The 25,840-nt window shown below is 23.3% G+C and overlaps 7 protein-coding genes and 1 pseudogene across 7 annotated transcripts, besides 1 other annotated feature; 2 read left to right on the forward strand and 6 right to left on the reverse strand.

Moving 5' to 3' along the window:
- Window positions 1-1,868: 1,868 nt before the first annotated feature.
- On the forward strand, window positions 1,869-2,326 carry PCHAS_0400550 (annotated as a pseudogene).
- Window positions 1,869-2,326: a sequence feature (fam-a protein, pseudogene).
- Window positions 2,327-2,466: 140 nt separating this feature from the next.
- PCHAS_0400600 (CIR protein) lies at window positions 2,467-4,116 on the reverse strand (the record flags this gene model as incomplete). Its single annotated transcript, XM_016799934.1, has 3 exons — window positions 2,467-2,751; window positions 2,839-3,957; window positions 4,099-4,116. 3 exons carry the CDS (start codon window positions 4,114-4,116, stop codon window positions 2,467-2,469), a joined length of 1,422 nt encoding a protein of 473 aa, XP_016653241.1.
- A 2,334-nt stretch (window positions 4,117-6,450) lies between these two features.
- Window positions 6,451-7,424, reverse strand: PCHAS_0400700 (fam-b protein; the record flags this gene model as incomplete). The annotated part of the gene is made up of 2 exons (XM_016799935.1): window positions 6,451-7,164; window positions 7,341-7,424. The coding sequence occupies 2 exons, from the start codon at window positions 7,422-7,424 to the stop codon at window positions 6,451-6,453; spliced, it is 798 nt and encodes a 265-aa protein (XP_016653242.1).
- A 1,058-nt stretch (window positions 7,425-8,482) lies between these two features.
- On the reverse strand, window positions 8,483-11,393 carry PCHAS_0400800 (CIR protein; the record flags this gene model as incomplete). Its single annotated transcript, XM_016799936.1, has 3 exons — window positions 8,483-8,794; window positions 8,879-11,245; window positions 11,376-11,393. The coding sequence occupies 3 exons, from the start codon at window positions 11,391-11,393 to the stop codon at window positions 8,483-8,485; spliced, it is 2,697 nt and encodes an 898-aa protein (XP_016653243.1).
- Window positions 11,394-14,630: 3,237 nt separating this feature from the next.
- Window positions 14,631-15,461, reverse strand: PCHAS_0400900 (erythrocyte membrane antigen 1; the record flags this gene model as incomplete). The annotated part of the gene is made up of 2 exons (XM_016799937.1): window positions 14,631-15,230; window positions 15,369-15,461. The coding sequence occupies 2 exons, from the start codon at window positions 15,459-15,461 to the stop codon at window positions 14,631-14,633; spliced, it is 693 nt and encodes a 230-aa protein (XP_016653244.1).
- Window positions 15,462-17,079: 1,618 nt separating this feature from the next.
- Window positions 17,080-17,678, reverse strand: PCHAS_0401000 (conserved Plasmodium chabaudi protein, unknown function; the record flags this gene model as incomplete). Its single annotated transcript, XM_016799939.1, has 2 exons — window positions 17,080-17,454; window positions 17,658-17,678. The coding sequence occupies 2 exons, from the start codon at window positions 17,676-17,678 to the stop codon at window positions 17,080-17,082; spliced, it is 396 nt and encodes a 131-aa protein (XP_016653245.1).
- Window positions 17,679-19,513: 1,835 nt separating this feature from the next.
- Window positions 19,514-20,695, reverse strand: PCHAS_0401100 (CIR protein; the record flags this gene model as incomplete). The annotated part of the gene is made up of 3 exons (XM_016799940.1): window positions 19,514-19,597; window positions 19,703-20,545; window positions 20,681-20,695. The coding sequence occupies 3 exons, from the start codon at window positions 20,693-20,695 to the stop codon at window positions 19,514-19,516; spliced, it is 942 nt and encodes a 313-aa protein (XP_016653246.1).
- Window positions 20,696-24,294: 3,599 nt separating this feature from the next.
- Window positions 24,295-25,791, forward strand: PCHAS_0401200 (fam-a protein; the record flags this gene model as incomplete). Its single annotated transcript, XM_016799941.1, has 6 exons — window positions 24,295-24,470; window positions 24,612-24,849; window positions 24,943-25,012; window positions 25,183-25,286; window positions 25,380-25,610; window positions 25,717-25,791. The coding sequence occupies 6 exons, from the start codon at window positions 24,295-24,297 to the stop codon at window positions 25,789-25,791; spliced, it is 894 nt and encodes a 297-aa protein (XP_016653247.1).
- Window positions 25,792-25,840: the final 49 nt, after the last annotated feature.

A 25,840-nucleotide genomic window follows, 5' to 3' on the forward strand; every position in this document is an offset into this window, starting at 1 on the left:
ATATATTAATTTTTAATTTTAGAATTGTGTTCATACTTTGTTTAAAGTAATGAATTAATTCGAGAAGCAATATGAGTTACCATTTTAAGTATACATTTATACTTATAACCTAAAATATATTTCTTATTTAATATTTTTTAATATCATATTAGTTTATAATGTAAAAACATTATTTTTAACGAATGCTATGAAATTGTTAATATTATATTGATTAGGAACTTTAAGATCATGACACCATAATAAAGTATACATAGCTAAAAATTGTAATATTTCATACGATCCTTTGTACGTATTCAGTAGCATACTAATCCATTATTATTACTATTATTATTCTTGCTGATATACCATTGTATGCTACAATGAGATAATGAATGCACTAAAAGGAATACTTTAGACCAATTAATAATATTCCTTGTTCCATTGTTGCAATGCATAACATTTTAGAGCATATATATTATTTCGTAATAACAATATATTTAAATTATAAAATTGAGAGTCTGTATATATATGATATCCTAATATATATATTATTAGTTCAAATAAAATTTATTATTATGTGCTTTTTCGATAAAATTAATATTAGTATTTAATTATATGAAATTTTTACAATAAAAAATATTTTAATATTAGTTATAATTATTAAAGAAAAATATGATATGAAAATTTGTTAATATATTTATATTTTATCTTTTAACCATTTTAAAATATAATTTATTATACCTCAAAATTATAAAACTTAAAATATTGTATATATTGTTCAATTTTTATCGTGTTATTAAAAATGTTAGATGCATAAAACATCATTTATAGATAACGTTGTATTGTCGATTATCGATCAGCATTCCATGCATCTATTATATATTGGTAATATATTAATCTGAATATATATTGTAATGTAGAGGGATATTCGAAATCATTTTATTATAGTTTATACCTACATATATAATATTATCATACTGTTCCGTTGGTATAATACAATTTAAATTAAAATAATTGTAACCCAAATCAAAAGTTTTGCTAAATAAAATGTTTCATCAAATAAAGAAAAATATAGTGTTATTCATGGTTCAATATAGCAATTTGCTAGCAAGTTATATATATTTTTTAACCATATTATACAAACCCTTTCATATTAATGATTGTGTCCTTTTTTAGCTGCATATTCAGCCGCCATTTCGTGATTAAGCATCCGGAAATGGTAAATATGTCTGTTAAAAATTTACAGACCAATATATATTGTCAAATTATAAAAAAACGATAAGAATATATCCCAAAACATCAACTCCATAGAACAAAACTATAACTCATGGTACATAACTTTGACCCCCTTTTTCTGTTGATGAATATGAAAAATTTTAAAAAGGATATGTAACTTATTAATTTGTTTAGATTCTTAACATTATTCGGGTTAAAACCTTTTTAACAAGTAAAATATGTTTAAATAATGGGGAATAGCGATGCGCATATTTTCATATAAAATGTTGCATCAATTGCAAATTTTTATTTCTCTAGGGAGTTAAAAAAATATAAATCAAATCCGGCAAATCTATGTTATTTATATCAAAATAAAGATTTGTGAAAACATTTTTTACAATGTCTAAAAAAACATATATTAATAAAAAATTATACTATAAAAAATTATTTCTTTTCCAAAAAAAATTCACTTTTATTTTTATTTCATTATTTTATGCTGTTGTTAAAATTTTAATTTGTATTAATAGAAATTGTTTTGTATACTTTTACTTATTTGGCATCAATATATAAGATTTATTGTTGGCAATGTTATATGATACTATTTATTGCTTCTCATGTCCTCCAATTCATAATATATTATTTTACATAATGCAAAATTATTTTTTTTTTGAACAGTTGTCCATGCGTACAACCCAAATTTATTAATCATATTCCAACTTTGCGAAAAAAATCGTGGCGATCCTTGGAAATATTTTTATGCTTTAGTCAAAAAAGCTCAAGTATGGAAACCTTTTCTTTTCTGTTTCGTTTTAAATCGTATTTCTCATATTATTCACAATAATTATGCATTGTATTTTCATTAATTTTGCAGATATCAAAAGACAAAACTATAATTGCCATGACTTCAGTAGATGTAGATGATCAAAACCCTTCCAGGAAAGAACACAAAAACCCAATATTAAAAAAAACAGATTCATTACGTGCTTCCATAGAATATAAAGATTGTATTATGAATAAAAAATTTGAAAGAATATATGTGAACTTAGCTGGATACCTCATTGAAAAAAAAGGCGATGATCTTGAAATCACCTATATCGAATCTGTGAGCAATATACACATTTTAATAATATAATAATTTATTTCACAATTGTTAAAAAAAATACAGTTTTAAATAAATGTACATATTTATAATATATGCTATATTTTGAAAAATTTTAACGTTTTACATATTCATCCATTTATGCATTTTTTTAATTCAACTTCAAATATAAGTTAATTAAATATATCCTTCCAAAGAATTGTCTTTTCTTTTATAAACAAAAAAATCAACAAAAAAATTAAATTAATAAATGGTACAGGATCAGCCTGCATAAGTTTGTATATATTTATTGATGGAGATTTTTCCCCATAAACAGGATTTATAGATTTTTTAGTTTGTTTTTTTTGACTAGATGATTTTATAATTATTTGCATCTGTCTTTTCCCTTCCATTAAATTTATAACCTTTTTCATGTTTTTTTTTCTCTTCAATTCCTTTTTTCGTCCAGATGCCAAATACTAACATAAAATTATGAAAAATATATAATATTTTATAGTAAAGAAATATTTTAAAAATAGTACACATCATAATTTTCTTTTATTTACCTTGTACATAATAGCTAAAGTAATGGGTATTAAAATAACTATAATTAATATTCCAACTTGCTTGTATTCTTTGGGTACATATATATCACATATTCCTGTTGTTTCATTTCCTTTTACTTTGATTACAAAATTTTTTGATTTAACCACTGGATTTTCCACTGGTTTTTGAGGTCCTTGATTGTTATCTGAAATGGGGGTATGGCTGCTTGGATTGCTTTGAAGATTCGCTTTATTTCCTATGTCACTCCCTGGATCAGTATGTTCACTTCCTTTAGCGTTTTCTTTACTTTGAGAACCGTCTACTACTTTATCTTTACTTTCTAATGTATCAGCTCCATTATCTTTTTGCTTCGTTCGAGCTTCGGGTTTCTTCGATTTTTCGAGTATGCTATCATCATATTCTGATTGGCACTTTGAATTACTGAAATCAAATGTGCTAAAACCTTTCACAAGATATGAATCGGTATTTTCTATCGTTGTAAGTGTTTGAAGAGAACTTGCTAAATTTGGATCACCATTCTTAGTAGTAGTTCTAAAATCCTCATATGTTTTTTTTAAATTATCCAATAAATGAAGATATGAATCACATTTAGAAAAATTTTGATAAAGCAGCATATATTGATTAGAACTATTGGTAGAATTCTGATGAAGATTCGTAGGTTTGGCATCTTTTATTTTATAATATATAATTGTTTTACATATATGACTAAGTAACTTATAAAATTCGTTCATGTGACTAAGATTAGCATCTTTCAAACCCTTTACATTATCTAAACGATTCCAATATTTATAATCTCCCATATCTTTGTCTAAATACTTTTTATAAGCCTCATCTAAAGTAATTCTATTATTTTCCCCTTTTCTTTTGTCTTTTTGGTACATCTTAAATAATTTATCACTTAGCCACATCAAAAAATATTCACCATATTCGTTATTTTTATCTGCTTTTACTTTCAAAAATACATGCGTGGTCATAACACCAATACGCTGCACATCTGTTACACATTTTCTATTAGGACAAAATTCATAATATGGTGATTTTTTGTCAATGTCCTCCATCTTCATTCTGGCATCATTTTCACGATTAATAATCTTATCAGCTTCAAGAAATGTCTCACACTAAGAAAATATTTATAAAAATGAATAAAAATATGTATTAATGAAAAGTTTATTGAAATAAAATTTAATATGATTTGTAGGCAAATCAAAAACAATAAAATAAGGGATAGACATGTTTTATTTTAAAATAAAGTTATTTACCATTCCATATGTGGTCATTGTAATGAAATTTTGTTTTTAATCTGTAGATGGACATAATATCATTTTTATATAAAAATTATATACAATACCAAAATAATTTATTCAATTACGTAGTCTTTCTATATGAAATTGTCATTAATTAAACGAAATATTAATATTATTCTCAATAATAATAATTTTAAAACAATATACAATAATATAATAAATAAAACATATATTCGATTTTATTGCAATTTAGATAAATATCCTTATTTTGTGGTTTATTTGAAGTATTTCTATCATATGCGAAATATCTCTATTCTTAATAATATTCGGACCATCTTCCTTGTATAATTTTGTTTAACCTTTCAATGAGTTTAAATAAAACATATCTCCTAATTTTTATACGCTTGTATATAGAGAACTATACATTATCTAGACTTATAGTAAAAATATCACCAATTTTATGTTATTATAAATATATAAAGAATTATAAATGTGTTATTACTACAATTGCTAAAAATGTATTTGTATCTCATTATTTGAATGCCATGTATTGATATATGTTATTGTTCAACGTGAAATATTACACTTTTTATATAATTTCTAATAAATAAAAAAAATATTTATGTTTAAATTTAATATTTTTCTTTTTCTAAATAAATGGCATATAACATGTTTATTTATTTAATAATATGTTAATCTAATATTATTATTGTTGTTACTAATGGCGTATCATTGCATACTGGAATGAGATAATTAATGCACTCACGAAGAATATTTTAAACCATTAGTAATTTCCTTTGCTTCATTGTTTTAAAGTATGACATTTTAGAATATATATTATTTCATAATAGAACTATATTTAAAATATAAATTTATAAGTTTGTATATATAATAACCTAATATAAATATTATTGGTTCAAATAAAATTTATTATTATTTGCTTTCTCAACAAAATGAATGTTAATTTTAATTATATGAAGTTTTCACAATAAAACAGAATTTCTATATTTGTTATTGGTAAAATATTTTACTAGTTTATATATATAGGCGTATAATAACGATCTTTTACCTCAAAGCTATAAAATTCAAAAATGAATAGTGATTAATCTAATATTATACCTTTATAGTAAATAAATTAAAGTATATATAATTATTTATATCAATATAAATTATAACTTTTGCATAAAATTATATTATATATAATCGAAAATTAAAAGGATAGTATACATATATAATGTAATTTTTTATTAATATGCATATTTTTATTGTATTATCAAAAATGGTAGATGCATAAAAAGACTTTATAAATGATGCTGTATTATCGAATCTCGATCGATATTTTATTAACCTATATTTTATTATTATCTATAATGAATTTATAATGTGTTTAATTGACATTAAAAATGTAATCATTAACCTGAAGGTATACTATAATGTAGATAGATGTTCCAAATGAATCGAATTGTATATTATAGCTTCATATATATAATTATTATTATAGCTCGGTTAAAGAATGTTATTATTTAAATAAAAATAATTGTAACACAAAATAATAGTGGCGCAAATAAAATCTTTCATCGAATAAAGAAAGATATTTCATCATGCATAATCCAATATAACCACAGATTAATATGTTTTATATAATAAATAATAAGGGTTCTTATATATTGTTAACCAAAAATTAGCAATAAAATACAAATATGAAGTTATAATATTCCCACATTTAATATATATGATCGAATTATATAGAAGTATTATAACTATGGAAAATATCTTATCCGACCCTTTTATAATAATGAATATGCCCCTTTGGAGGGTGCATATTTAGACATCATCTCGAGATTAAAGATACGGAGATGGTATATGCATTTAATCAGCATCTACAGACAGAAATCTTATCAAATTAATAAAAGTATACTCTTAGCCCAAAACATAAATTCCATAAAACCAAACTAGAACCCATAGTACAGAACCCTGACCCAAAATGTGGATTTCCCAAAACAAAACTCTAAACTTAAATATGAATCGTCAATATAGTTTATAATTTTATTAATAAGTGTGCTTAAATCAGGTTTATTTAAAACAATTATAAATGCTAACTAAAAATGAGTAAACAAAAAATTCACTAATATATAATATGTATGCATGAAAATAAGGATAAATGAATTTTTGACAAACACTAAAAAAAGATAAATTAATTATATAAGTGATTATATATTAAATTAAAAATATATAATAATAAAACAAACAATTAAATCAAATTTCATTATTCTATAAAATGTAAAAAGTGGAACTTTTATGCCATATATTATAAATATATCATTTTTAATCATATAAACAAATATAATAAAACATAATAAAGATTGGTCACTTTGTATTTCTTTGTTTGTCAGCGTGATATTTAAAGGCTTTCCAATAGCTCTTCAACATGGAAGCCATTTGTGGTGTACATAGCAATATTAAGTACCACGATGCTGATGCTATTGCCATACCAAAACCTATCCCCAAAATCACCGAATTCATAATAAATTTCTTTACTTCTTTTTTGAATTTTTTACGAGTTTTTATTTCCTCATAAGCATCACTTGATGTAATTTCATGATATTTATCTTCAAAATTATAATTTTCAATCTTCAAGAAATGCCCTTCATTTTCCAAATGTTTAAAGTCTTCATGCTCTGATATAGAAATATTTTCATATTTTTTTATTATTTTTTTATCTTGCATCAGTTGTATTACTAATTCATTAATCCTTATATTGTTAATCCCCTTTTTTGTTTCTTCTAATTCTTTTTGAAGTTCATAGATTAACTTTTTCGTTTTTTTATCTGGATTATTTAAATTGGGTAATGTATTATTTTCTTTATGTTTCTTTATATGCGAATCTATAATGTTTCGAAAATGTATTATATCTTTTTCATCAGCATTGTAGTCATTAAATTGACTTGCAATACTCGAAGTTGATTGATAAAAATCATATAAATCGAATTGATTGTTTGCACCTGCTAATATCCTATTATTTATCAAATTTATTATATTCCTTTCAAGGTATATATTTCTTTCGTTTATAAAGTACAACCCCTGCAAATAAATGAAATATTTATAACATATATGCAATTAATTTTAATTTTTTCTTTAACTTAACATAAATGTCTTACAAATACATGAAACAATAATGTAAAACTAATATAAAGCAGATATATACGAAAACTATAATGAATATTATTAATAATAAAAGAAAATAATGTGTAACTTACATTTTTCGCATATTCAAAAGAACAAATAATAATTGAAAAAAAAACATATTTTAAAATACTGGCTCTCATTTCAACATTATCCATTAAATAAATGAAATAATGATGATAGTTTCATATTTATTAATTTTTTTCATTTTCTATAGAGTTAATTAATGTAACCGTTGTAATAAATTTCGCTATATTCATTAAAAGTATTTATGGATATAAATATTAATTCTTCTCTAAAAAATACAACATTTTTAATGATATTTTAATTATAAAAAAATATATTTATATAATAATTTTTCCATAAAAAATATTTTTGCAATTTTGTTATACAGACTTTTAATATAATTTATAATATATTGGCATATTTAATGATACGGTTATAATATTTTATAAACTTATATTTTATGTTATTTTTTACATACGAAAAAATTAATAAATACCAATTAAAATGATAAAATATTAAATACATATATTTTTTATATGAATAAATATGAACATATAATGAAAAAATTAACAAATCATCGTTATTATTTTCATTTAAATGGTTTCTTATTTGCTATATTTTTCCAATTTTAAATACTACTTATTATTTTCTATATTTTATTTACCATTTTTTGTAAAAATACTTTTTTTATAAATTAATATACAACAATTTTATTTATAAATCTATTTAAGAATCCGCAACATCAAATTTTTATTAAAATTATATTAAATATACGTATTTTCAAATGCAATTTAAACAAATAATCAAATTACATATTAAATGAGAAAAAATAATACATATAGAACCAATATATTGAAAGGGATATAACTTTATTTTTATCCCAAATCGAAAAAAGAAACATAATGCCATTATCTTTTATTTTCATCATATTCATTTAACAAATGCTAAGACATTTTTTTTATTTAAATAATACAATATTTTTATTTTTATAAATAATAATTAACGACAAAGAAATATTATAATTCAATTATAATAGAGAATTTCATCATATAGAAAGTTTATTTTATGTTTTATTGTAAAATGTAAGGGGAGCCTTGACTTGGTTCCCATTTATAAAAATTAAGTATATTAATGGACAAATTTACTATTTAGCATTCTTTAATTTTATACATTTTTTAATTCGATTTAAAATATAAGTTAATTAAATTTATCATTCTATGAAATCGCGCTTTCTTTTATAAACAAAAAAAATTAACAGAAAAAACAAATTAATAAATGGTACAGGATCAGCCTGCATAAGTTGGTATATATTTAATGATGGAGATTTTTTCCTATTAACGGAATTTATTGATTTTTTAGTCGGTTTTTTTTGACTATATGATTTTATAATTATTTGTATTTGTTTTTTTCCATCACTTGAGTTTATAACCGTTTTTGTCGTTTTATTTACGCCAACCATATTTATAACCTTTTTCATGTTATTTTTTTTCTTCAATTTATTTCTTCGTCCAAATGATAAATACTAACATAAAATTATGAAAAATATGTAATATTTCATAAGGAAATATTTTAAAAATTGTATATTTCATATTGTCTTTTTATTTACCTTGTATATAATAGCTAAAGCAATGGGAATTAAAAGAACTATAGTTAAAATTACAAATTGTTTGTATCCTTTGAATATATATATATCACCTATTTCTGTTATTCCATTTCCTTTTAATTCACTTCCAGAATGTTCTGGTTTCAGCACTGGAGCTGGCTCTGGTTTTTGAGGTCCTTCTTGATTGGTTCGATCAGAACTTTGGTTTCCAGACGTGCCCGGAGACAGTTGCTGTTCTTGAGCTTGGTCCTTAGAACTTGGTAATAGTGATGTTTGTGGATTTTGTGGATCTTGTGAGGTTTGTAGTGTTTGTGAACCTTGCGAATCGTGATTATTTGAATCGTGGTGAGGTGAATCTTTTGGGGGTGATGATGGGCCATCAGGTGCGGATGGCCCGCTCCCTGTGCCGTCTGGTTCAGATTTATTATTATCTGAACCAGCAGGGGGGTCTACTTGTTTAAAATCGATACTTATACTATTAATAATGCCATTAAAAAAATCAATAGATTTATCGAAACCATTTTTTATACTAGGTAAAGTTGTATTATATATATATTTGGTTGCGCCTATAAATTTATTCTTAATCATTTCAAACGAATTAATTGCATCATTTAATTTCTCCATGCCTTTTAATGCGATACTAGAAATGAATGGTCCAATATTAAAAGGTTCTCTTGGCGTATTTTGAGTTCCGTTCTCTACTGGAGGACTATCTGAGCCACCTTGTTCACTACCTGATCCACCTCCTTGATTGGTACCTGGATCGCCTACTCCACCATTTGTACTTGTTTGCCCCCCACCTGAAACTCCTGTTCCATTACCTTTCCCGCCTCCAGAATCTCCTTGTACATTATTTGTACCTCCCTTTCCACTAACTGGAATTCCTGATCCACCTACTGATCCTCCTTTATCACCTTGTGCGCCACCTGTATTTGATAGATTCCTATCTATATTTTTTTCCCCATATTTTGAACCTCCTGAATCACCGCCCGGCCCATCATCGGAACCTCTTTTATTGGAATTTTCATTTCCTGTTTCGCTACTTGGGATTCCTGATTTAGGATGTGTAATTTGGTTTGCTGTGACACCATCTGAACCTTTTTTTCCATTTTCTCCAATATTTGGATTATCTTTAGTGCTTCCTGCTCCATCATCTGTACCTTTTGGTGTATCGCTTCCATTTTTTTGCTCGATTTGTGTAGTCACCCCAACACTTCCCTTATGTTCAGAGCCCGCTTCTTGATTTGATGCTTGGGGTCCTGGTGGGGAAGTACCTTCATGCTCTGTTCTCTTTGATGTACCCTCTTTTGATTTCCCTCCTGAAATTCCGGGTTCATTATCCCCACCATCCTTATTTCCGCCTTCAACGCCGGAACTTATTGGATCATTTAGCCCACTACTCGGGCCTCTGTTTTCACTACCTGTATTTCCTTCACTATTGTCTGAAGCCTTTATTTCAATTTTAGAACCGTCGTGCACATTTGATGAACTTGATTCTCCTGTTTTAGTTTTTGGTGATGCATTACTCGTTTGTGAAGATGATGGTGTTTTGCGTTGTGGCGGTGGTTCTTCTTTTGAAGAAGGTGGTAATCTTGGTGGGTTCGGCTTTTTTGGCTTTATTTTTTTTTTGGGGAATTTACATTGTGAACCACTGAAGTTATATGTTTTAAAACCTCTCACCGCGTCCATCTCTTTTCCATCTTTTGGTGTAAGTTTTTTAAGCTTAGTTGCTAATTCATTGTTTGAATCATTTTTCTTAATAGAAGAACTAAAATCATCATATATACCTTTTAATTTATTCAATAAATCAAGATATGGTTTGCATTCAGAAATGTTCAAATAAAGGTTTTTATATTGATGACTGCAATCGGCAGGATATTTATAAAGTTGCTTAGTTTGGACACCGTTATAATAATCTGTAATTAATTTACATATTAGATTAAGTAATTTATAATATTCGCTCATATACCAAAGATTAGCTTCTTTCAAATCCTTTATCATATCCAAAAGATACCAATAATCCAATCTTTGTTTATGGTTCTTTAAATACTCTTCATAAGCCCGCTTTAAAGTAAAATCATCCATGCGGCCTATTCCAATCTTTTTGCCTTTTCCTTTTTTGTGTATCTTAAGCAATTTATCACTTATCCACATCAATAAATATTCATCATAATCATTATGCTTTTGGTTTCTTTTTATTAAATTTTTGAATTCCTTATATATATATGCGGACAAAGCATTAATATAATCTTCATTTGTTTTACAACCATTGTTACTACAATATCCTTTGATTATTGTGTTTTTGTTAATTTTCTTCGTATCGACATTTTCATCATTAAAATAACCATCACCTTCGAGAAGTAACTTACACTAAGAAAATAGTTATAAAAATATACATTAATTCAAAATGTATTCAAATAAATTTAATATTATTTAAATATAATTTAAACATAATAAAATTAAGGATAGATATGTTTTATTTTAAAATAAAGTTATTTACCATTTTTTTAGTGTTCATTGTAATGGATTTTCTTTAATCTGTAGATTGGTATCATATTGTTTTTATATAAAATATATACACTGCAACAAAATAGGTTAAACAATGGATCGATTCCTTTATATAAAATTATCAAACTTAAACGCAGTTTAGCATTTTTCTCAATAATAATATTAATTTTAAATTAATATACAACAATATAATAAAACAAAACATATATTCACTTTTACTGCAATTTAGATAATTATCCTTATTTTGTGATTTGTTCGAAACATTTTTATCATATGCGAAATATCGCTATTCTTATATATTCGGAGTAGCTTCATTGTATAATTTTGTGTAACATTTCAATAAGTTTAAATAAAACACATTTTCTAATTATTATACGTTCTTACATTAGAGAACTATGCATTTTCTTGATTTATAGTAAATTTTCACCAATTTTATATTATTATAAATATATAAAGAATTAAAAATGTGTTATTACTATAATTGTTAAAAATGTATTTGTATCTCATTATTTGAATACCATGTATTGATATATGCTATTGTTTAACTTGAAATATTACACTTTTTTATATAATTTCTAACAAATATAAAACAATATTTGTGTTTAAATTTAATGTTATTCTTTTTTCTAAATAATTGAATATAATACGTTTAATTATCTTAATTAATAATTCACTTTAGAATATGTAATAACATTTCTTTATATATAAATTTAATTAATGAATAGTTTTGAGTACATAACTTATATATGTTTTTAAATTAAAAAAGCATAATATACAAATATATTGATTGAGCTATTGCAATTAAAATGTATCATGAATATAAATTAGTTTTGGAATAATAATTAGTATATATAAAATGTATATTATTCTTTTCATTCTTATTATATATTTAATATATAAATGATTAATAAATGTATTTTAAACAATAAAGAAAATAAATATAACTGTTTTCGTATAATTTAATTTTAAAATTCGATTAATACTTTGGTTAGAATATTTAATTAATTTGAGAATCAATATAATATGAGCTACCATTTTAAGTACACATTTATACTTACAATCTAAACATATATTATGTGTTATATACTTTATAATAAAACTTTATTTATTTATATAATGAAATTTCTGTATTTTTAACGAGCATTATGAAATTATTATATTGATTGATAACTTTAATGTCATAGCACCATAATAAAGTATACTTAGCAACAAAATGTAGTATTTTATTTGATTTATTATGCATCCAATATTAATTTTATCATACCTTTAAGGGCATATTTAACTAATTTATACACATGTGGTGCATCAAATAAACATAATACATTGTTCATATTTAGTAACATACGAATCCATTATTATTACTATTATTATTGTTACTGGCATATCACTGTATACTACAATGGAATAATTAACGCACTCAATAGAAATACTTTAAACCAATTAGTAATTTTCCTTGCTCCATTGTTTTAAAGTGCAACATTTTAGAGCATATATTATTTCGTAATAGCACTATATTTAAAATATAAATTTATATGTTTGTATATATAATAATCTAATATAAATATTATTAGTTCAAATAAAATTTATTATTGTTTGCTTTCTCAACAAAATTAATATTTAATTATATGAAGTTTTTACAATAAAATAATATTTCAATATTATTTGTAGAATATTTACTATCTTATATGTATAAGCATATAATAATAACCTTATTTCTATTTACCTAATTTTTTTAATTATCATAAAAATTATTAGAACAAAATATTATATGAAATTTTATTAATATTTTATATTTTAACTATTTTAAAATTTAATTTATTTATGCCTCAAAATTATAAAACTTAAAATATTGTATATTTAGTTCAATTTTTATTGTGTTATTAAAAATGTTAGATGCATAAAACATCTTTTATAGATATCGTTGTATTGTCGATTATCGATCGACATTCCATGCATCTATTATATATTAGTAATATTTTTAATTATTGTTTAAAACGCATATGTAATTTGAATATATATTGTAATGTAGATTAATATTAAAAATGAATTTTATTATAGTTTATAGCTACATATATAATAATATTATACAGTTCAGTTGGTATAATCCAATTTAAATTAAAATGATTGTAACACAAATTATAAGTTTTGCTAAATAAAATGCTTCATCAAATAAAGAAAATATAGTGTTATTCATGATTCAATATAGCTATTTGTTAGCTAGTTATATATATGCAATATAGATAGTTTAATCGTATTATACAAACCCTTTCATATTAATGACCGTGCTCTTTTTTTAGCTGCATATTCAGGCGTCATTTCGTGATTAAGCATCCGGAAATGGTAAATATATCTGATAAAAATATCCAGAGCAATATATATTGTCAAGTTATAAAAAAATGGTAAGTATATAATCCAACACACCGATTCCGAGGTATAGAACCTTGACCCATAATATGGGTTTCCAAAACGCAACCCTAACCCCTAATCTGAAATCCAAAATTATAGCGATTATAATATTTTTTATTATTAAATAAATGAATGGGATCATAATATATAGAAAATATATCGCACTTATAGTAGCGAATTACTTAAAATGAAATATAATATATTTGTTTAAGATTGAGGTTATAGTATTAATCGATAGCTATGAAAGAATTGCAACAATTGTATTATCATATAACAGAATGTCGAGGAATATATATAACATTCCTATATTAATAATTGCATTCTTTATAGTTAAATAGGAATATTAATTCTATAAAATTGTACAAGACATAATCACTAATTCAATTGCTATTATTATATGTTTTAATCTCACTAATTTAAAAAAATAACAAATTCGCAATATATTTAATTGTGATGTTTTACATGAGAATCACACTAAATATTTATAACATTCATATGCATTTAAAAATGATGACAAAATATAAACATATTAAACAAATGGTATGCACAAAAACAAACTCGACTAAAATAATGCATATGGATATGTTTAGCATGAATAAAGAAAACGCCTTTTAAAAAATTAAAAAAGACAAAAAAATATATAATTTTAATTAAAAAATTATATAACTTGAGACATTCAAAAACATATAACCGTTTTCTTATTAATATTATTATTCGATAAAAAAATATATTGCATATAATAGCTTTGCTTTTTCCTCATTGTGATTTTTCAATAGTTATTTTTAGGGTTAAATTACTCCATATTTACTTTATTCATTATTTACTTATTCTATTGTTTTATTTATTCTTTAACTTCACCTTGCGTTTCTCCATATTCACCTTGAGTTTCTTCATATTCATTTTGAATTTTTTCATATTTATTTTGATTTTCTTCATATTCATATTGACTTTCTTCATATTCATCTTGATTTTCTTCATATTCATCTTGATTTTCTTCAACATCACCTTGAGTTTCTCCACAATCTTCTTGAGTTTCGCCACCTTCACCATCATTTTCTCTATCTCCGAGATATGATGAAACCTTTGGATCTATTTCTACATCGAATTTTTCACCTCTATTTAGTGTAGCTGCGCCTTCTTCCTGTACTGTGCTTACTGTTTGCTCTACTGGCATTTCTTGCTTTTTAGGTGATTCGGATATTTGAGGCATATCAGGTACTGGAGGGGGACCGTCATATTGTTTAGGTGGTCTATTTTCCCTTTGTTGATAACATTTCTTAAGAGGCATAAAAATATCCTTTGTCATATCTTCATAGTCTTCTTCATACCCTTCTTCATATTCTTCTTCATAGTCTTCTTCATATGGTCCCTTACCTCTAACATTAACTGATTCTTCTGTCGTATTATGGGCTTCCTTTGGCTTTTTTCTACAGAATCCAAACTAAAAAAAATACCAAAATTAAAAATATATCAAATATTGTTATGTTAATTTATTATTATATTTATATACAAAATTAATTAAAACAATTAATATAGACATATACAATATGATGTATTTTTGACGTTTTTCGTATATTACGCAGCCCGTGGTGGATCCTGATCCCGAACTGTTTTTTGCTAAAACTATAGTAAATATTATTGAGGAAATTAGGCCTAATGATATTACCTTCATCTTCAGCAGTACATATTTGCAATTATATATAGGTAAAACTTATTTTGTATTATTGCCAACTTAAATATAAGACTGCAATATTCTATTATATATATACTAGTAATAAAATAAAAAACATATATAATTGGTACTTTTTAATATTTGAACAAGGTTAATTCTATCAAATATTAACTATAGTTTTATAAATTGTTTTTTATAATTAAAAAAATATAATATTTTTTTTATTTATATAAATTAATTTAATTACTTAAAAATTAAATGAAAATATAACAAACCGTTATTATTATATTTTTAGAAAAAATACAACTATATAAAAGTTTATTCCTTTTCTCCAATGCAACTGATAAGCGAAACCGGCATTTAAATACATTATTTCGAATGATGCATTCAAAATAATACAAAATTATTTTTATTACAAATTTTTAATATATATTTTTTATTGATTATCTAAGTTGCCTGGTTCAGGGTTATTTGAATTATATATATCATAATATGCTCATTTTATGAGTATTTTTATTTAACAAACCCTCTCATTTTATGTTCCATTTTTTAATTTAAATTATGTTTTCTCCGATAAAACAGTAATAAGTATTTTATATGTGAAGTTATAATCAGATTCATTTTGAGGAATTTGTATACTCTATAATATGGGTGAATTAATCCATATTTTATAATATTAATGAAATAAATCTGTATATATTTTAATATACAATTATAAAATGCATACACTCAAATATAAATCAAGATTCGAAAATCGACGCTATTATTATAACGCAATAAAGATTTATGAAAGCATTTTTTATAATATCTAAAAAACATATATTCATAAAAAAGCATATTATAAAAATTATTTCATTTTCATAAAATTTTCACCTTTTTTTTATTTCATTATTTTATATTGTTAAAATTTTAAAACAGTTAAAATGTACATATTATGATATATATAATTCAATATAGTCCCCGATTAACAACCTTTATAAATAGACAATTATGATATAGCTTAATACCTCATGTATAGTCAATATATATTAATATAAGCAATGCAAACATTTTATTTGAATCATATTAAATCAATATTAACACTCAATTATATATATTACAACTTATGAAAAAATGTTATGTAGCCTCTTTCATATTAATGGCTAACCCCTTCGAGGGATACATATTTGAATATCATCTCGAGATTAGCACATACTGCGATGGCACATATGTGTAATCGGCATTTACAGACCAATAAATGCTATCAAACTATAAACAAATTAATAAAAATATAATAATAACCCAAAACAATACCCCATAGTACAGATCTCTGACCCAAAATACGAATTTCCCAAACACACCATTAAACCTGAACCCTTACTTTATAATAATGATCATATATTTTTTTTACATCTTCAAAGTTTTAAAAAGTTAATATAATAAAAAAAATTATATAAATATATATTTAATTACATTTACATAAAAATGGGGAAGAAACAATACATACTGATATTATTACTATTATTACATAATAAATACATTAAGAGTCTTTCTTCTACAAGAATACAGTCCTATTTTCCTAAATTGTTTCCTATTATATTTTGTAATAAGCCTAACCGAATAATGAAAAACCACAGCCCTAAAGCCTGATAAATTTCTTAATGGTGTATCTCGCTTTTCGCCTTAATAAACAAATAAATGGTATTGCTAAGCATCCTAAAAATAAAAACAGGAATAAAACTGTGATGAGTATTGCATTATTCACGAATCCGCTGAACTTTTCATTATAAACTGAAATTTCCTCGGTTGTGTTAAAACTAATTCTTGAAACTCCCTGATTAGATGTAACTTTAGAAATCTCAGTACGCATACCCGAGCTATTCTCACTATGTTGCACATCTGTTGAACCTGTATGACTCGACGAAAGGGAAAATGAACCCATACTTGCTGGCATTTTATGCATATTTGGTTCCACTAATAATTCATATCCCTCATTATTATCGTTTTTTATTTTCTATATTTTGAACTTGCTCGTAATTTCACGAGTTAACCTTTCAATATCACGCTCAATAAATTTTAATTTGGATATATGTATTACTATGTTTATAATTCGTTTCGCCAATATTTATAATTTGTTTAGTATATATTTTGTCATCTTCATAATTGTCGTCTTATACTTATCGAAAAATTCGACCTCGATGCATAAAAATCATTTACGTCGAAACAATTTGCTTGCATATTTTAAAAACCTATTGTTTCAAAAAAAATTTTGAGATTTTTTGAGAATATAGATTTTTCTCTTTTCTTATATCGCATTAATACTTCAAAAAAAAATTATATTAGCATGTATTAATATATTACACATAATCTAGCTTATTGTTTCTTAAATTAAGCGTGAATTTTTTATAAATACAAATAATAATATAAAGGTTGTGTAAATTTAATATACAAATGAAGGAAATAAGAATATTCTCAATAACCAAAAGAGACAAATAAATTACATTTTTAGTATATCCCAAATAAGTGATAATAATTCAAAGACGCACAATATTTTTTTAAATATCAAGTATATTAGTTTTTGGCGTGATTTATTTATTAAATAAATCTATTGTATATAGTATGCGAGTACGTCTTGATATTCATTTTCAAAATAATTATATTTATTACTTTGTATATTTTAAGGTTATAGTATTTTCAAATAAGTTACATACTCCATTTTCTATTCAAATTGAATAAATTTTTTTCTTAACTAATATAGATAAATTCATGATCCATTTTAATATACCCATAACTTTATTTTTATTCTTATGTACTCAATTTAGAAAATTATCGTATTGTGCAATTTTATAATATATTCTGAGCATCTTTCCTACGATTTATAACAACAATTAGTACTGAACCCATATTTATTTAGCTATTTATAATCTTAAATAATTCTTCGAATGCAGATTATTTTTAAAATAATACATAGTAAATATTAAATGCATAAAAAATAAATAACTATTGATGAAAAGTTTAGTATAATATAAACTATGTGCAATTAGGCTATTATATTGCATTTTAAGAGAACGATAAAATATATTTGTTCTTTTAATATATAAATTTAGATAAATATTCGCTAAGTGCTCTATATTGTTCATTTTATCTTATATATTCTGTTGTTATAGTTATCAATGTATATACATTCAAATAATTTATTAAAATTATATGATAAAACAATGCTATTTAAAATTTAAAAAATGATGATTTATTAAGCACTGATAAAATAATACATGATAATATGGAATAATAAAAAGACATTTAACATTAATTGAGTTTTTACCCCATTCTCCATCGATCCAGTTTTTTAGAATATAAAACCATATACCCCCAACTGTATCCTTAACAAAATATGTAACGTTGATACCTTTATAATTCATTATTATATGTCATTGATTTAATATTCATTCAATAAAACAAATATTTATATATTATTTATGTTAAAAAATACTATTATATTTTTTATAATTTGTTATTGAATATTTATTAAAAACAATTGTATGCAGCATATAATAGTTATTTAGTGGAATATATTTTACATTTTTTTTTTAATTTATTATTAATTTTTTCAATAATAAATATTTTTTAATCATTCGTTATGTTGTAATGTTTTATTCTTAATGTTATATGAATAAATGTAGAATAGAAAGAACCACTCTAACAGCATCATCTTTATATAGACTATAATAAAATTTTCGAATTATAATTATATAAATATATTTTTTAATTATATATATGAGATTATTTGCCTATATTAATAATAAAATTTACATATTTATAATTTTAATACTTATATAGAGTTTTTAAATCAGGTTTATAGAATCTGAACCCCAAAATAAAAGTCGTTAATTAAATTTATCATATAAGTAATCGTTTTTTCTTATATAAACAAAAAAATATAAAAAAATAAATTAATAACTGGTATAGAATTATCCTCCATATTTTGTATATATTTAATAATCCCATTTTCTCATCAATGTAATTTATAATTATTCCGATTGGCTCTTTTCGATGAATGCATTTGTAACGCCATTTTAGGCTTTCTTTTGATCACTCAAATTTATAATCTTTTTCATGGCTTTTCTTTTCGTCTTTTTTCGCCATACGGGTGTTAAATACTAACATAAAAATAAAAATATATAATTATTTGTCTTTTTATGCACTCAAAAAATATGTTGTAATGTAAATTTTTTAAATTTATATTTTTGAATTGTAATACTTACCTTATATGAAATTCCTAAAATAATGGGTATTAAAATTAATGGAACTGCGATGTAGGGTAGTTTATTTCCATTATTTATACTTGTGGGGGGTACTGATAGATCTAGTAAACTAATTCCGGGGGTTGTATCTATTTCTGAACCATCACTCGAACGATTCAGTGCAGCAACCCTGGCTTTATGTCCTTCCTCTTGTTTATAACACTCCGTTTTACAATCGTATAATCCTTCTGGGAGCGTCAATTCTGGAAGCTTCTTATCACGGTTATTTTCTCTAATTTTATCATAATCATTTTTTAAATTTGTCAATACATTACAATATGGGTTACAAATCTCTCTCCAGGGCAAATGCAGAATACATGCGCGATACAAGCCAGAACATTTTTTAGCAGATTCTATGCATTCGCTGGTCTTTGAATGGCCATTACAGTTAGTAATTGTTTCACATATTCCTTTAAGGAAATCATAAAGATTCTTCAAATATAAATAATGAATTCCCATAATATCTTTTTTTTTTTCTATGGATTTACCATCTTCTCCAAACCAATTATATTGTTTAAGTATGTTATACATAGTATATCTTTCAATCTCTATATCCGGTTTTTGCGAAAGTTTAGAATTAAACCATAAAATAGCGTATTGAGTAAGTTTATCATCCTCTGAATTTTCATTATCAATGTTCTTAAAATATTCTAGCAATGCCGTAAAAGCAGAGCCAATTTTTAGGCCATTACTATCACAGTTATTATTAGGACAATAAACTTTGAATATATCATCATTAAACTTATAGCTTTCAGATTTTTGATCGAAGACAACATTTTTATCAGCAAAATTAATTCCTTGACACTACGAATATATTTACGAATTAAAGAAAAGAAGGTATTAATATAAATGCACTAAAATGAAAATTAATATAATTTATAGGCGATTCAGCATATTAATCACATATGAAGACATATTATATTTAACAAATTTATATACCAATTCCTTAGACATTATAATGGAATTTAATTATAAATATTACGCCTAAATAAATATGTGTTACTTGCACATATATATAATATATATATGATTAAGCATATACTTACTGTTTATAACAATTGAATTAATGTAAAATAATAATAAATATGGTTAAAAAGAATATTAAATTTCATTTATGTCTATTTAGTTAAATTCCCTTAATATGTAATATGTTCAAGCATGCTTAATCATATAATAGAAAAAATAAACAAATATATAATATTATTGTCAATATTCATATTAGTCTATTACACAAATTTTATAACCTTGTAATAGTTTAAATAAAGTATATCTTCTAATTATTATACATTTTTACATAGAAAATAAAAATGTATTTTTTTGTTTTTTTAAATAAAATAATTTTAAAAAAATATATTAGTATAAATATTTAAAGAACCAAAAATAAATTGCTACCCGAATTGTTCAAAACATGTTTGTGTCTCATCATTAGACACCCTTAATGCACTTATATAAGTTATTATTCCTCATGACATATTGATCTTTAATACTATTTCCAATAAATGAAAAGACAATTTTTTGTTTAAATTATAATATTTAATAAGCAAATCAATATTTTTTTCTAATTAAATGATATAATTGGTGCATTTATATTTAATCAATATATGTATTATAAGCTCATTTTAAAATGTATAATAACCTTACTTATTTCCTAGAATTTCCTTATTATAAATATAATAATCAATATTTTTGGGTCCATATATTATCTAATTTTTAAAATTAAAAAAACATAATATGAAAATTAGGTTAATCGACCTATTACAATTAAAATAGATCATGGAAATTGATTATTTCTGGGGTAATTGTTAGTATATATATAATGCATATTATTATTTTCATTCTTATGATCCATTAATATACAAATGATCAAGGAATATATTTTAAATATTAAATCAAATAAATGTAATTTAAATATATTAATTTTTAATTTTATAATTGTGTTCATACTTTGTTTAGAGTAATGAATTAATTCGAGAAGTAATATTAGTTACCATTTTAAGTATACATTTATACTTATAACCTAAAATATATTTCGTATTTAATATTTTTTAATATCATATTAGTTAGTTTATAAATGTAAGAATATGATTTTTAACGAACATTATGGAATTATTATTATTTTGCTTGATAGTGTTAATTCTAATATTAGTACATTAAAAGTATACTTAGCTAAAAATTATAATATTTCATACGATTTTTTGTACGCACAATTTTAACCTTATCATACCTTTAAGAATGTATATAATGAATTTATACCCATATAGTGTATCAAATAAACATAATATATTCTTCTTACTTAGTAGCCTACTAATCCATTATGATTAATATTATTGTTCTTTTTGATATACCATTGTATGCTACAATGAGATAATTAATGCACTCAAGAGGAATACTTTAAACAAATTAGTAATTTCCCTTGTTTCATTGTTTTAAATTATAACATTTTAGAACATATATATTATTTCGTAATAACATTATATATTTGTGATTTTGTATATAATAACCGAATATAAATATTATTAGTTCAAATTAAATTAATAATTATGCCCATTTTCGATAAAATTAGCATTTAATTATATGATGTTTCCACAAAAAACAACATTTCAATAATAATTATTGGTAATATATTTACGAGTTTATATGTATAGATATATATTAATAATTCTAATTTTATCTATCATATTATTTATAATTATTAAAACATAATGCGATGTGAAATTTTATTAACATACTTATATTTTGTTTTTTAACTATTTTGAAATTTAATTTATTTATACCTCAAAACTATAAAACTTAAAAAATATTGTATATATAGTTCAATTTTTTATGTATTACAAAAAACGTTGGATGCATAAAATGCCTTTTATAGATATTGTTGTATTGCCGAATCTCGATCGATATTTCATGCATCTATATTTTATGACTATCTATTATATATTGTTAATATGCTTAATTAATATTAAAATCACATATTGACCTGAAGGCATATTATATTGTAGACAATTGCTCCAAATGAATATAATTATATGTTATAGCTTCATATATAAGATTACTATATAGTTTGTCTGGAGAGTTCCAATTTAAATCAAAATAATAGTGACGCAAATAAGTTTTACTAAATAAAATGTTTCATCAAATAACGAAACATATTGTGTTATTCATAATTCAATATAGTTATGAGTTAACAAGTCTTATACAATAGATAATAAGGGTTCTTATATATAGTTAGCCCCAAATTAGCAATAAAATATAAAATGTGAAATTATAATATTACCATATTTAATATATATGAGCTAATTAGATAGAAGTATTATAGCTTATGGGGAATATGCTATGCGATTCCTTTCATATTAATGGTTATGCTTTTTTTTTGGTTCCATATTTAGACACTATCTCAAGATTAAACAGGCGCAGGTGGTAGATATATTTAATCAACATTTACAGACAAAAATATTATCAAATTATAAAAAATTAAATTACAATATACCTCGAACCCTAAACCAAAACGCAAATTCAGTGAACCAAACGATAACCCATAATACATAACCTTGACCCATAATGCAAATACATTATCCGTAAAGGATGATCATTTCGCATCAAGAATGTTAAAATTAAAAACTAAGTTTATTTTATATACGCATATATTTATTGATTTGCAACTTTATGTTTCATATTTTATTTTTACATTTTATTTGTGTTTTTTTTAATTTTATATATACATTGTTTTATTATTAAAAGGGAATTTATAATTGGTATTAATTTATAAAAAACGTGGGCGTCGGTATTACTGCCAATAAATAATTTTTATAAGATTGCGAATTTTGTTATAAAATTTTTATTTAGTAAAATTCAGTTAAAATTGGTGAAAAAAATTACAGAAAGCACGATTTATCATCATATATATTTTATCATACTAATATTATTGTGAGGTAAAAAATATGGTTATTATAGCAGTATTTATAATATATAAAATTAATTGAATTTTTCAGATAAAATTAATTATTTTAATATTTAAAAATATAATAGACATCCTTTATATTAAAAACTTGACATTATCAAAGAAATTTTGTAAAACGCCTGGGAAAAAATAAAAAACATTTATTTTAATATAATTATTAATATAAGCATACATGTGATTCCATATGTAACGGGATCCTTTATAAATTTAAAATTTTGTTTAATCAATTATAAAAATATAAAACTTTCGTATTCATAATGTTATATATTAAAAATATCATTTATATAATATAATTAAAATTATTAATTTTTAGATATTATAATATTAATGAAATTATGAATCATAATATTTTTGATATTCATTATTTATGAATGGTTCTGTTATTGATGTCTTGTGATTGAATCATTTAAATAAAAATATATAAACTTATAAATCTGATAAAAGCATGCATTATTTCGTTTAAATAATAATTTTTTAAACTTTATTGGAGAAATAATTCTCTATTATTTTAATTATACTTGTGATATTTTTTGCGTTGTTAATTTTTAATTAAAAAAATACTAATATATATTTTAATTTTTTGTATGTAAAGTTCAAAATGAATAAATTTTATATTCAAATCGTTTTGTTTCTTTTAAGCATATTCGTATGTGTGAATAATAAAGCCCTCGCAACTGAGCTAGGCCCAAAAAATTCCCAAAAAAATTCCCCCAAAAAATTACTAAAAGATCCCAATAAAGCTACAACATCCGAACCAACAGATCATTGCCTTGCGTAAGAAAACACAACAATATATATATTACATATTTCATTATGGAAATGTTAAATATATGCACGTGCACCAATGCTATAATATAAATGCAATAATTTTATTTTTGGACATATAAAAAATATGCCCATTTTTATCAATGATAGTTCAGAAGAAATACATGAAAAAAAAACAGATATATTATGTACCAATCCCAAAGAAACTAAAGAAGCAGAAGAACTTATGAAAGAAGCTGTAGAACAATTAGAACATCATGCTACAGATATGCGTAATTATAAATTATATGACGACGGTAGATATCCTGATCTGAGCTTATATAAAAAAAAACTTGAAAACGATACAGATGTTGAAAAAATTGAATATGATGTTTATGGCTTCAATAAAGTATCAATTAAAGAACAACATTAAACTTATAAACCAAATTAAAATTAAAAATTGTTATAATTTATATGCATATATTTCTTTTGGTTTTCATAGTATGATGAAATAATAAACGATATATGGGATCCTGAGCATGCCAGTCCTTTCAATAATGGCACTGTTAAAAGTATACAAAACATAAATAATTATTCAACTTAACATATTATTGTTGATATTTATTCACCATTTCATGATTTATCGTTGCCATTGTTATATGATACTATTTATTGCTTCTCATATCTTCAAATTCATAATATATTAATTTGCATAATGCAAAATTATTATTTTTTTTAAAAGTTGCCCGTGTGTACAATCCAAATTTAGTAATAATACAACAACGTTACAAAAAAAAATGTGGATCCCCTCAGAAATACTTTTATGCCTTAGCTACAAAGGTTCAAGTAAGGAAAAATTTCCTCGTCTGTTTCGTTATAAATCGTATTTTTCATATTATTCACAATAATTTGTGCAATATATTTTTATTAATTTTGTAGATATCAGAAAATACAACTATAATTGCCTATACATCAGCAAATATAAATGATCACAATCCCTCCACGGAAAAATATGAAAATACAATCGTAAAAAAAGCAAATTCATTCAAAACTGACATTAATTCTGAAGAAGATATTAGACAAGGAAAATTAAAAAAAACGTTTGTTAACCTAGCTGGATATCAGATTCAAAGGCATAAGAATCGTGTTGATGTTACCTATATCGAATCTGTAAGCGATATCCAAATTTTAATATAATAATAATTTATAATATATAAATAATATGCAAAAAATTTAAACATTTTATATGTTTATCGATTTATATTTTTTCTCTTAGATTGATGGGCATACTTCGATTAAACGTCGTTCCTGTTGTGGAATATGCATGATTAGTTATTACGCTAATAAATAAACATATATTTATATATATTTTTCAGTACCATACTATTAGAAGATTTATG

The sequence above is a fragment of the Plasmodium chabaudi genome (genome assembly GCF_900002335.3).
Source record: "Plasmodium chabaudi chabaudi strain AS genome assembly, chromosome: 4".
Lineage (NCBI taxonomy): Eukaryota > Apicomplexa > Aconoidasida > Haemosporida > Plasmodiidae > Plasmodium > Plasmodium chabaudi.